Here is a 12800-nt window from a genome sequence, read left to right as displayed (position 1 = left end):
TAAGTAGACATTAGAAGAATTCTCACCCAATTAAGTTGCCAAGGTACTCAACAACATGCTTATAGACTCTGTCATCTGATCTCACCAATATATCTACCCTCATAATGTATTCAGTTTTCTAAATCATGGACACTGAATTTCTCTGTCCCCTTGCTTTCATATTATTATAGACAACAGTAACCCTTCAATAATTATGCTTTTCAAAATTAATCTGTATATAAAGAGTTGGTACACCCATCCTAATTTTTGCAGAAAACATAGAAAGATAAAAGTTTCACAAGAAGAAAGGTACTTGTACACACTGCCAGGAGTTTGCTTATAGAGTTAATTTGCATGTTATAGGCCAAAGCAAATTAAGTAAGTAGAGCTAGTGAAACATTTTATTAAGTAAATAAGGATAGTGCAACAAAATTTGATCTCCAAGTCTCTCATTAAATAAAGTCACCTGATTGTAGTGAACTCAAGATATAACACACCTAGATCAATGTAGCCAATAACTTACCCAGTTCCAAACTTTACGCATCCCTGTGACCTTCTGTACAGTTAGAATGCCCCTGCTGAAGCCATGGAGTGTCACTTAGAGTTGTACACTTTTACTATCAATTACATATTTATTCACTTATCCTACATACAAGCACACACAAATATACAATACATACACACACACAAAAAGAACGCTAAAGAAAAGATTATACTTTTGATACTTTTGACTTCAATGTTTGATATTTACATCTAGGGTTTTTGTACATGTATAAAACATCTGCTCAATAGGACTAGTTGCGGTGCCTCACACTTTAATCCCAGCAGTCGGGAGGTAGCAGTGGGTAGATCTCTGTGAGTTCAAGACTTATCTGATGTACACAGTTACATAGGAAATTTCAGTCCAGCCACGGATGCATGGTGAATCCCTAACTAAAAAAATCTACTTAAGTTACTTAGAACTCAAGTTTGAATTTTAAGATAAAGAAAATATCTCTAAGAACAGTGAGCCTAAGATGCTGTCAACAGATGAAAAAATCTGTTGGAAACATTATTTCACCAGGAGATATTGACTATATCATAAGACTCATTGCTTCATGGCTATGTGAAGCTCTTGATGATGTTTAATACTATATGACTGTTTTAGTTGAACTTAGGTAGAAGAACAGGAATTGATTTTCACATTGGCACAGGATTTAGTTTTTAATAAAAAATGAATACATTTTTAGCAACAGTGCGCTTAAAGCAGCTGAACCTAAGAACCTGTGCTCTGTGTTCAGCCACTGCCAGGTGGCTCTCATCGGGTGCTTTGTAAAGAGCCCCACTTATAGGTTCGAAGCCAGGATGTTCAGGATCCCCTGCTGCCCACCTCAGTTCTTTCTACACAGAGAGCAGATGGGTGAAGCAGCCTCAGAAGTGACAATGAAGCTTTCCAGAGATGCCAGTGCCATTCCTCTTCATTGGAATAGATTCTAATTGGAGTTGGTGAGACAGAGTTACAGTTAAACCTGGGATTTCTTTACGAAACAGCTTGGAAAATTGTTGAAGCTATTCATATAACGATATTTTGAGGAACCAAAATGAATCATTAGCACTTAAAATATAAGTCAAGAGTTCCAAATTCACATTGGAAAGGATAATTCAAGAATAAAACACAGATTATCAGAACCTCTTTCAACTTTCATACACAGCATGTGCACTTACATAAAATACTAATTTATTAAGCCATTTGGGTTCTTATAATTTCCATTAAATTCTATCTGGAATTGCAAACATAAATATATTTTCTCTACTACTTGTCAGATTGTGTCTTTTTTCTACCTCAACAACTGGTGAAATGCCCTCATCTCTATCAGATCCCTCAGCCTAGAAGACCTCAGCAAAAGGGACTCTGCTACAGTTTCACGTTCTCTGTCTTCCAGTGGTAAGGAGAATTCTATCACAATATCCACCTAGCCACAGAAACCTCTTTATTACCATGGATCTTTAACTCCATTCCAACCAATGAAGAAAGATCTCTAGCCATTCAGGGACCATAATGTGCCAGGCCAGTGCTACAGCACAACCCCCCTTTCTTTTTTTTTTTTTTTTTTTTGGTTTTTTGTTTGTTTGTTTTACATTTGTTTTTTATTTTATTTTTTGATAGTTTTCCCTCTATATATGTTTTTATTTAAATTAGAAACATGACTGCTTCACATGTCAGTCCCAGCTCCCTCTCTCACCCCTCCTCCTTCCCTCCACCAGCCTCCCAGCTCCCCACCCAATCCCCACATCATTCCCCAGGGAGGGTGAGGCCCTCCTTGGGGGGAATCTCTAAAGTCTGTCATTTAATCCAGGGCAGGACCTAGGCCCTTCCCTATGTGTCCAGGCTGAGAGAGCATCCCTCTATTTGGAATGGGCTCCCAAAGCTCATTCATAAACCATGGTAAACACTGATCTACTACCCAAGGCCCCAGTGATTTCTGTGGGCCTCCTCCCTGGCACTACATTCATGGAGTCTGGATCAGTCCCCTGTTGGCCTCTCATCCATCAGTCTGGGATTCAAGAGCTCCCCCTTATCCAGTCAGCTGTTTGTGGGTTTCATCATCATGGTCTTGACCCCTTTGTTCATCACTCCTCCATCTCTGTCACTAGGTTCCAGGAGTTCAGTTCAGTGTTTAGCTGTGGGTATCTGCCTCTGCTTCCATAAGTCACAACCCCCCTTTCTATGGGCTCCTGGATACAGAATGTTTCCGGTATGGTAGAGAAATCTTACTAGAAAATGGGTATCCATTTTACTACTTCAGGAACACTGAGGACCCCCCCCACCATCAAGAGGTGTGTTCCACATTATAGTGGCACAGTGAAGCTCATCACAACACTTATTTAGGAACAGACAGAATTAATGAACATTAAGTACCTTTGAAAAAGCCATGTAGAAACCTACTATTTTATCTCTCTCTCTCTCTCTCTCTCTCTCTCTCTCTCTCTCTCTCACACACACACACACACACACACACACACACACACACCATTCTAACCTCACCAATGAAGAATCTAGCCATTCAAGGAGCACCAGAAGAGATCAATGGGAGCTCAACAGTGTAAGATAAACAAGAACATCACTGACTATTAGAAAAAATGGTACTCACAAGTTGAAACTGAATGGTTATAAAAAACAATGGAAGAAATAATTCTTTTGATAGATTAATAAAAAAGAGATGAAAAGGGGGATTACTTTGTTGTTTAGCAAAAACAACAGAATTTGTCCTGTCTGAAGAATGACCCATTGGGATGTTTTGAGGAAATCTTAGAGAATGGCGCCTAGTGAAGTTATGTTTGATCACTGGGGGCACTGCCTTGTACAGGATACTAGGATTCTACCTTTTCCCATTCCCTTTCTTTTAATTCTTTGCTACCAGAAAGTAAGGCAGCCTCTTCTCCTACACATTATCCATCACATTGTCTTTCCTCATTATAGTACCAAAGATGATGGCATCAAGTCATCATAGACTGAAACCATGAACTTATGAAAATGACTAATCACAGCTGGTTGTCATAGCAGCAAAAAAACTTGTTGGCATACTGAGTATATCAAAGGTAGGATAAACTCAAATGCAGAAACATGAAAGTACATCATGAATTAACTTCTGAAAACCAAAGAAAGAAGGAAAAATAAAGCAATAATTAAACTAAAGACAAAGAAAGAAACCAGCAAGAAATGATGTATTACTTACAGAAAACACCACTTTCAATGGCAGAGTATGTCTCATTAGAAACTATAGAGTACATCCAAGAGCCTTGACAATAGCCTATATTTTGGGGAGGGTTTCTGAGACTACACTCACCAACAAACGGGGAATTATTCCATATTTGGCACTAGGTTTTTATTTGACTTCTGGGAGGAACATTATTTCCCTATGTACAGTAGTTCCATTTAAATTTTATGTATGTATATTTTTCAGGAAGCTTATAAAATTGTGGGTTTCTATATGTATTTTCTAACATATTTAATGTTAGAAGATACAACACTCTTTGTACTGATTTGGAAGCTTCCACCTTTAGATAGCTTTAATAGTTCAGCAAGGTATCATGCAGGCTTGTGGGGGAGAACAGTCATCAGCAATCTCATCCTGTTGCCAACTCTGCTAGTCATATTGAACAACCTGGCTAGATAAGGCAAATTGGGTACAACAGTGATATACATGTCATAATGGTAACCAACTGCTTTCTGAGTGGATTTGAGGCCTATTCACAGAAGAAAAATCATGTCTGGCAGGGTAACGCTGGCCAATAATTCTTATCTTGGAAATTTACAGGCTCAGGGGTGAGCCTGTTACTATCTACTAAATAAATTCAGCAAAAACTGTCTTGAAAATAGGTTTCCCTCTACAATAGTTTAGCATGGTTTTCAGTCCTCATCTGATAATCTTCTTTATGTCATGAATGATAGTTAATACAGATACTCACAACTGATTAAAGTGTAAACAATAAAGATCTATGAAGTACTATCATCTAAATGGGACATAAATTTCACTCACTCCTTCCCCAACACCTAGAGAACATCACAGATGTGCAAACAAAAGATTATGAGTTAGAGGTCAGAGTGGATTGGGGCGGAAAACTATTTCCTGGATAAGACAGGAGTGTTTCCCTCCTGAACACAGAGGAGTTGTGGTTACCTGAACAAGACTTGCACAAGATCAAGCCACTTAACATTGCAGCATTGATGCAAAAACAGTCCATGAGTCCCGATCCCTTGCTGAATCACTAGTGACAGTCTATGGCTGCTATTAGAGAGAGGTAACTTTCATTAGGAGTACGGCCTCTGGTAGAGCGACCATGCTTTAGATCATAGTTCATAATAATGTCCATATGGGTAGCATGGATTTGCTCAGTGATTTAAGAGGGTTGGGACAGGGCATGATATTAGCTGGTTCGTGTTGGGGAAGGTCCCCAGGAAGAGCTGGAGTGGGAGGATCAGTATGGTCAGAATACAATACTTTCTCAAAAAGTAAGTGAAAAGCATCACATTAAAAAGAAACTAAAGAGTACAGAAGAAAGTAGCACACACTTTTCAAATTCTAAATGAAATTAATTGTTAAAAATAAATTCTATATTTAACAAAATTCTCCTAGGATGAGGGTACAATAAATTCTTTCTCTGACAAAGATAAAAGAAGTTGTCATTAACTCTTTAATGAACAGAAAAAATGAACAAAGAAAAATTTTGAGGCCATAGGAGGAAGAAAAAAAATAAAGAGCAAAATGTAGGTAATATCATTATTCTAAATCACATTAGTGATTAAAATAAAAATTGTAACATCATCTGATCTTCAAAGCAATGATACCCCAGAGAGGAGTGAAAAGACCTAAGTGAATGTATAATTTCTATACTTCATCACAGAGCAGTGAAGAATGATAAGAGAAGACAAAATGATTAATACAAATTTATATAACACATGATAAATAAAGTCAAGATAGAATCTTAAAAGTTTGTCAAGTAACTCACAGAAAGTCATGAAGGAAAACAGCAAACAGAAAACAAAGCATAGATTGTCTCTAATATACTAAAAAGTGAGATGATCAATTATACTAACCACAAGGCTGGGATAAAATTTTTAAAGCAACTCAATAATACATTGTGTAATGTGTTGTTTACAAGGAACTACAAACTAAATGGCACAGGTAGGTCAAGAATAGACGACTAGGGAAAAATATAACATGCAAACTTAAGTTTTAAAATCCCAGGAGCTGTTATAGTAATAGTACATAAAGTAGGCATGAAAGTAAATACACAACATCAGACAAGGGGCATTTCAAAATGGCAGAAGGATTGATTCCCATGGAGAGACAGTGACTTTAAACTGTGCACCAAACAACAGAGCTCAAAAATATAGGGAACAAAACTTGATAGAGCAGAAAGAAGAAACACATTGTAAACAGGAACTTCAAGTTTATCTTCTAAGTGAGTAGTAAGCTGTACAGTCAGGAAATCAGTAAAGGTAAAAAGTATGTGGACAAAACAGTCAATAGGATCAAGTGAATATATATGGAAATTCATACTCAGTAACATTTGTCTTCCAGCATCTAAGGACCGGCACTAAGATACAGCATGCCACGTGCTGTCAAACAAACCTGAACACATTTGAAATACTTGAAATTACAGAATGTGTTCTATAATTCTGATGAATAAAACTACAAATCAATAGCAAATGACAAAATGAAATTTTAGAAACATACAGAAAGGGTGAATTAAGAAGAAAAGGTATACATATGTAATTATGTAGGATGTTGCTAGGATAGTAATGAGAGTTAAAATTTCTAATTTATTATTAACTGCTCATGTTAAAAGACAAGAAGCAAATTACTCAAAGAAAGAATAAACAAAATTCAAATAAAGAGAAAAAACCAATGAAACTGAAAATAGAAAAATGAATTGAACAAAAATTTTTAAAAACAAAAATGAACAAAACTGAATAATACATAAGGAGATGAACAAAAAAACCCAGACGATGCAAAATATTGAAAATAGGAATCAAACAGAAATCATTGTAAATGCTAAAGTCATTAAAAAAGACAGTAAGGCAATACTATTAGCAATATGAGCTTAAATTTGACAAAAAAATAGCAATAACTTGGATAGACACAATCACCTAATATAGATAGCACTATTCAACCTTGGCAGAGCACAGGTTCAGGGTACCCTTTGTTTCCTGGTAAGAAAGCATGTTGAGCCCAAGTCCCAAAATGAAACACCCATGCAGGAGTCCTTCTGCTTATATACTGGCAACGAATATGTAGAAATGGAACTTAAAATATAGTACTATTTATAGTCCTTGTAAAGAAATTAAATGCTAAATACAACTTCATAAGGTGCAACTTAAAGTTGAAATTGTCTAGAGTCTGTACGTGGAAATGAATTAAAAGATGCATGATTTGAGAAGAAAATGGGTGAAATTGTGGAGCCCTTTCGCTTAAACTTGTGTCAAGAAGCACATAAAGAGTATTCAACATCACTAGTCATTAAACAAATGGAAATTCAGACTGTCATGAGATATCACGAGATATCCATTAGAACAGAGACTATTTTAACACTACTCAAGAATCAACGACCAATGCAATTTGAGGAAATTAGTCACTCACATACTGCTGATGGAAATGCAAAGGGATTCTTAGGGGAACTTGGTAAATTGTACATGGGCATCTCCCTGTTGTTTCTTAAAACAGTATGTGAAACCACTACTACTAATTAAAGGGGTTAATTTAAGAAAAATGAAAGAAAAGAAAAATAAATTAGCACTGAAAGTGAACTTGGTATGCTGATGTAGAGAGTGCCAGCCTGTACTTCACCACAGAGAGTCCGGCTTTCATTTCACAGAGAACACTTGTTCATGGAAATTGCTTTCTCTGTGTTTTAGACACACAGTAGGGAATGATTCTCATTGTTTGTATAGTGAAGTGTGGTTTAGGACTGAACTTGACCAATAGGTGTAGGAAGAAGGGTTATTCACTAAGTGGCCCAAGGAACCACAAAGACTCCATACTCCACTTCCCTTCTTCACTGGCTAGCTGTGCAAAAGCATGACTTTATTATTGAATCACTCTGGGGAGAAGACTGATGATGGGAACACAGTTTTTGAATTCACATACTAAAAATATTAATTCAATAAACCACAGAAACTGGGGGCCTACAGGACATTTTAATGCATATGCTCATTCTTGTTAATAATCAATGCTGACATTCCCAGAATATTCTGCATCTTGTTCAGCCATGTTGTTTTCCTGGTAATGTCATACAACAGTTACTTCTCACTTTTATAAAATCTTTCTGTAATCCCAAATTTATTATTTGGGATTATTGAAATATAATCTCTACTTTGTTCTAAGAAAAGTGCAAGATAGCTGCATAATGCCTTAATATGCCAAAATCAAATAATTTTGAAAGGAAATAAAAGTATGAAATGGAAATGGGATAATGAAATATTTTAAAGGGTGAGGTAACTACTTAAATATATTGCAGACAAATCTACATGCTCATACTTCATACTGATTTCTAAAGGTAAACATGATAGGAAAATAAGATCTATCACACTATTTATTTTCAAACCCTTTGAAAATTAAGGTAAAAGCATGTGCTTTAGAAACCAATTGGGGAATATATCCTGATGCTGACACCAGACAAAACTTCTTAAGCAACCTGACAAAAGCGTTATCACAAACCAGAGTCCACCATCTTCAAATATGAAATAGTAAAATCAAGGGAAACCTGGGTGTAAGTGGACCTCATTGATTTTTATTCATCATTAGCTTTTCCTAGACATCCTCAACAGCAGCTAAAGTATTTCCTGAAGCACACATTTAGTCTATGGAGAAAAAGATGGGGTAGAAGTCTAGCTTGTTATTATCTTTCTCTTTGGTATCTAGTAGCAGTGGGTAAGTCACTACTTATTAACAATTTGAGAGACTGTTTCAGAAGTTCTGAAAGTTTCAGAATTCGCATTAGACCCAAATACCTATTTTCAGTGGAAATAGACAGACAGGGTCCTTGGGGTTTAGAGAAGGTGCTTCCAAAGGAGGAGCACCCATTGAAGTTTGATGAGTGAACTGACATTAGCTGAAGACAGTTGAACAAGATTATTTGAAACTACATAATTGTTCTTCATGTACATGTACGTAACTATAACTTTGCTCGCAAATATGAATAAACCATGAAGACATTTTCAAATCCAGTCACTTCTAGAGTGAAGGATTTGAAATGGATTAATTCTCAGTAAAATAGTTCCTATTTTATTCATTTCCATCCCCATCTTTTACATTTCCCCTATGAGTTCAGTGTTACATGTGATCCAAGATATTTTCCATGCCCACAAGGGGGACCCTTTGTGCCATGGCACCAGAGTTTACCCAGTGCAGGTCTTCTAATTAGCCATTTAGTTATATCCATTCTCTGCCATCAAGCACAGGAGTCATTTCCGATTTCATTCTCCTCACCTGTGAATCCAGGCTGACAAATACAAACGTAGCCTGAGGCTCCAACGTAGCTGAAGGAGGAAGGCAGGCCAGCAATGTGTCCATACAGATCCTCTGAGGACAGTTCCACACACTCACCCTCAAATTGGCAGGGGTTGCTACTGCATTCATTTATGTCTGTCTCACACAGGGCACCTGTGTATCCTGCAGGATGAAAGTTCAGAGAAACTGCTGAGCCAAAGCTTGGGAAATGCCAGGCATGTGTCTGAGACGAGGCTGACCACTGTGCTGGTGCCAATTAGCAAGATGCCCACCCTCAAAAATCTAGCAGGGGAAGCAGATGAAAGGATGCTACATGGAAACAGATTCTAGTAGCAGTGGAAAGGGATACATAATAAATTCTAGAAGATGTATGGCTTTGGCCAATAGTTTTAGAAAGGTGTCATTAGTTAGGCTTGAAGTAAAATGGAATTTCAAGATTAGTGTGATTTAATTTGAACACTGCATGAAATGGAAAACCAGTTATACCAATTTAGCAAATAATCATTTTAAAAATGAAGCTTTTTTAAAGAGAATATTTGAAAAGTCAGCAGCATCCACATAGACAACCGGAAGTCACTGTGCTGGCCAGATCAACCTGACAGAAGCTAGAGTCATCAGAGAGGGAGGAGGAGCAAGAAAGTAAGTAATACTCCGCCATGACCTCTGTATCAGCTCCTGCCTCCAGGTTCCTGCCCTGTCTTCCATCATTGATGGACTAGATGTGGATGTGTAAGCCAAACAAATCCTTTTATCTCCAACTAGCTTTGGTCATGGTGTTTCATCCAGCATTAGAAACCTTAAGGTGCTCCTTAAAGGTCAGAGTAACTAAGATAGTAATTGGTACCAGTATAGTGTGGGATCTCTGTGACAGATCTGACCACATTGTTTTGGGGAAGATTACGAAAGAACTGTGGACTTTGGGCTGTTTAGTGTTCAAAGCTTGGTGGGATGTTCTGTGCCCACTTGGGAGATAAGAGTATTGAGAGAAATGCAGACAATAGAACCTGTCTTGTGAAGTTTCAGAGGGAAGTTTGCAAGTCTCTTAATGACTCTACAAGGGTTGTTTGCTATTTCGAATTAAGAATCTGAAATCAAATTTTGCTTTACTGGGACAACTGATGCTGGTCAGCTGGAACTGAGGAATTGGCGGTGAATAACAAGAGACCAGCATCATAGAGGTGAAATTTTCTGAGAAGAGTTCCCTTAGAGTCAACACATTTAGGCTGTGCTCCAGAGGTGACCAGTATTATACTCTATGCCTGCAATCAAACTTGGTGGTATCAGAGTCACGAAGTTGGTACTGGGTTTGAAGGATGGAGGGTCATAGAGAACAGATTCTGTTTGGCACTATGTGGCAGGGTTGGAGTACCCAAACAAAGCCCAGGAGAGGCTAATGGTGAGAGTACAGCACAGCTGCAGCAGATCCCAGCATTTTGGAGATGTCAATACCACGGAATAGCAATCAAGGGTAGCAGCATGTGTGGAGTGAAGCCAGCCAGAGCCTAGGAGGCAGTGTGTGTTTTGCAGTGAGCAGAGCCAGAGAAGTGACCCAAGCCCTTTGGAGGAGCCCAGAAAAAATTATGAGTGGATCCCAAATACTGGACAATGAATTATTTACCCCACTGGAGGTTTATTTTGCTTTAACATGATTGTGACTATGCCCTGATTCTTCTCTTTTGTAATAAGAGTATTTAACTTATTTTAATTTTATAGAAACCAACAGTTGAGTGAATTTTGATATTAAAAGTGATGTTGGTTTTGAAAAGAAGTTTTGGCTATTTTATAAGAGAATGGCCTTTTAAAGTATTTGAATTTGCAAGCCTGTGGCATTTTTTAGGTTTGTAAAATGTTTTATATTGTTGTGTTGATATTAAAGTGTGATCTTGGGGATGAACAGGAAAGGAAATGTATGGCTTAATAGTGATAGGCTTGTATGTCAAGTTGACAAGGGGTCAATTTGTTCTGGCTAGTTTTATGTCAACTTGACACAAGCTAAAGTCATCAGAAAGGTGAACAAGCCAGTAAGCAGCATTCCACCATGGCCTCTGCATTAGTTCCTGCCTCCTGGTTCCTGCCCTGCTGAGTTCTTGCCCTGACTTCCTTCAATGGCAAACTAGATGTAGAAGTGTAAGCCTAATAAACCCTTTTCTCCCCAGGTTGTTTTAGTCATGATGTTTCATGACAGCAATAGAAACCCTAGGGGTTTAAAGGTCAGAGAAAGGTCACAGTTATCACCCAACACACAGAAGTAGATTATCTTATTTCTTCCTGGATCCAGGTAGGTCATTTTATTAAGGCCAAGGATTTAAAAATAAATGGCTTACGACTTTATAAGAAACTAAAATAGCAAACACAAAAGAAATTTCCTTATGCAGTTTACTTCAGTGTCTTTAGACACATGTATACCTATAAAATATAGCTTTGTTGTGTGTGGATAGGGTTTCTTTCACATGAGGGATCCTATCGCATGTGCCTTTTCATGGCTTGCATTGTTTACCCCCTGTTTAAGTTCCTAAGGCACATCTAACTCTTTGGGGACACCATTAGGTGTCCAAAAAGTGGGGATTTGCCTCAGTATATGCCCAGTATATGCCTTCATTTACAGGTTTAACACGTTTTAAAATGTGGTGCCCAGGAGTTGAGGCCTGAAAATGGAACTTCTGTGTTAGATATTATGCACTTTTATCCTTGTAGCCAAAGCTGACAGATGCCACAAAGGTATCTGCACAATTGACATGCCACCCACAAGTGGATCTGAACGCCTATTGAGTATTTTCTCTCACAGTATAAGTTTTTCAAAATACGTTGTTTGAGTTACATTTTCCCTAGTTACCACCTAGTTTAGTATATTTGATCCCCAAAATGTCTTATATCATTTTCCTGTTTTATCCATTAGGAGGATTTTCTTATTTACTTGTGCTGTGTGGAGTGCTAATCCTAAAATATAAATTTAGCGGAACACGGATATGATGTTGGTCCCTACTGAAATAGCATCAGGAACTTTGTAAGCTGGTGAGCCAAATATATGGAGTCCTTCAAGGGACACAATCCTACAACACAAGTGACATCTATAATGTCAACTTAAGTTCACTGAGAAACATATTTTTTCCTAAGTCTAAAAGTTGAAAATCAAACCATAGTGCTTTTTCACTTTAAAATAATATCAATGGCTTACTGTTTTCATATAGGATAAATTTCAAGATCCTTAATATGGCCCATGTACTCCCTCAGTATGTGGGCTGTTTCCATCCCAACATTCCTTCTCCCACTTCCTCCCTGGGGATGCTATACCCATAGCCTCAACAAGGCTCCCTTCCCTTCTGGGAAATTCTCTTCCAAGCGATTGCTTGGCCAACTCTTCCTGTATTTTCAGACTTTACCTGAGTTTACTGTTCTTTCTTGTTCAGAACACAGCACAGTAAGATCCCTTGATTCTCTGTCATGTTCTTCAGTCTTTTTCTTCCATTACTCTTTTGACAACTTTGAAAGATATGTTTATTTGCACATATAGTTGACTGCCTCAGCAGATTGTTGGTCTATATAAACAGGACTATGTGTATTTTATTCAATACTCTACTCCCCAGCAATTCTTTATTAGTTGACCTTCAATCAATGACTGTGTGAGAATAAATACTACTAATTAATGGCTAAAATGACAACAACTTAAATTATAACTCATCAGTGCATAACTAAAGAATTGACTACTAATGAACCAGGAATAAGAATCCAATATTATTGTTTATTTTGTAACTCTAGTGAAAACCTGAACAGATCCTATTTCAAATAAAAGCCACAATATAAATCCTCTTGCACCAGAGTCTAATGTAT

At 37.5% G+C, this 12800-nt stretch overlaps 1 protein-coding gene across 1 annotated transcript in view; it reads right to left on the bottom strand.

Moving 5' to 3' along the window:
* Window positions 1-12800, bottom strand: part of Crb1 (crumbs cell polarity complex component 1) — a 140608-nt gene that overhangs the window by 106490 nt on the left and 21318 nt on the right. Inside the window, exon 6 of the mRNA XM_005073446.2 lies at window positions 8952-9134. Within this exon, the coding sequence (XP_005073503.1) occupies window positions 8952-9134 (183 nt within the window). The remainder of the gene's footprint in view (window positions 1-8951; window positions 9135-12800) is intronic.

Source organism: Mesocricetus auratus, unplaced genomic scaffold, assembly GCF_017639785.1.
Source record: "Mesocricetus auratus isolate SY011 unplaced genomic scaffold, BCM_Maur_2.0 Super-Scaffold_100676, whole genome shotgun sequence".
Classification (NCBI taxonomy): Eukaryota; Metazoa; Chordata; class Mammalia; order Rodentia; family Cricetidae; genus Mesocricetus; species Mesocricetus auratus.
The sequence above is the reverse complement of the archived record's forward strand: the minus strand, read 5'-3'. Positions and strand labels throughout refer to the sequence as shown.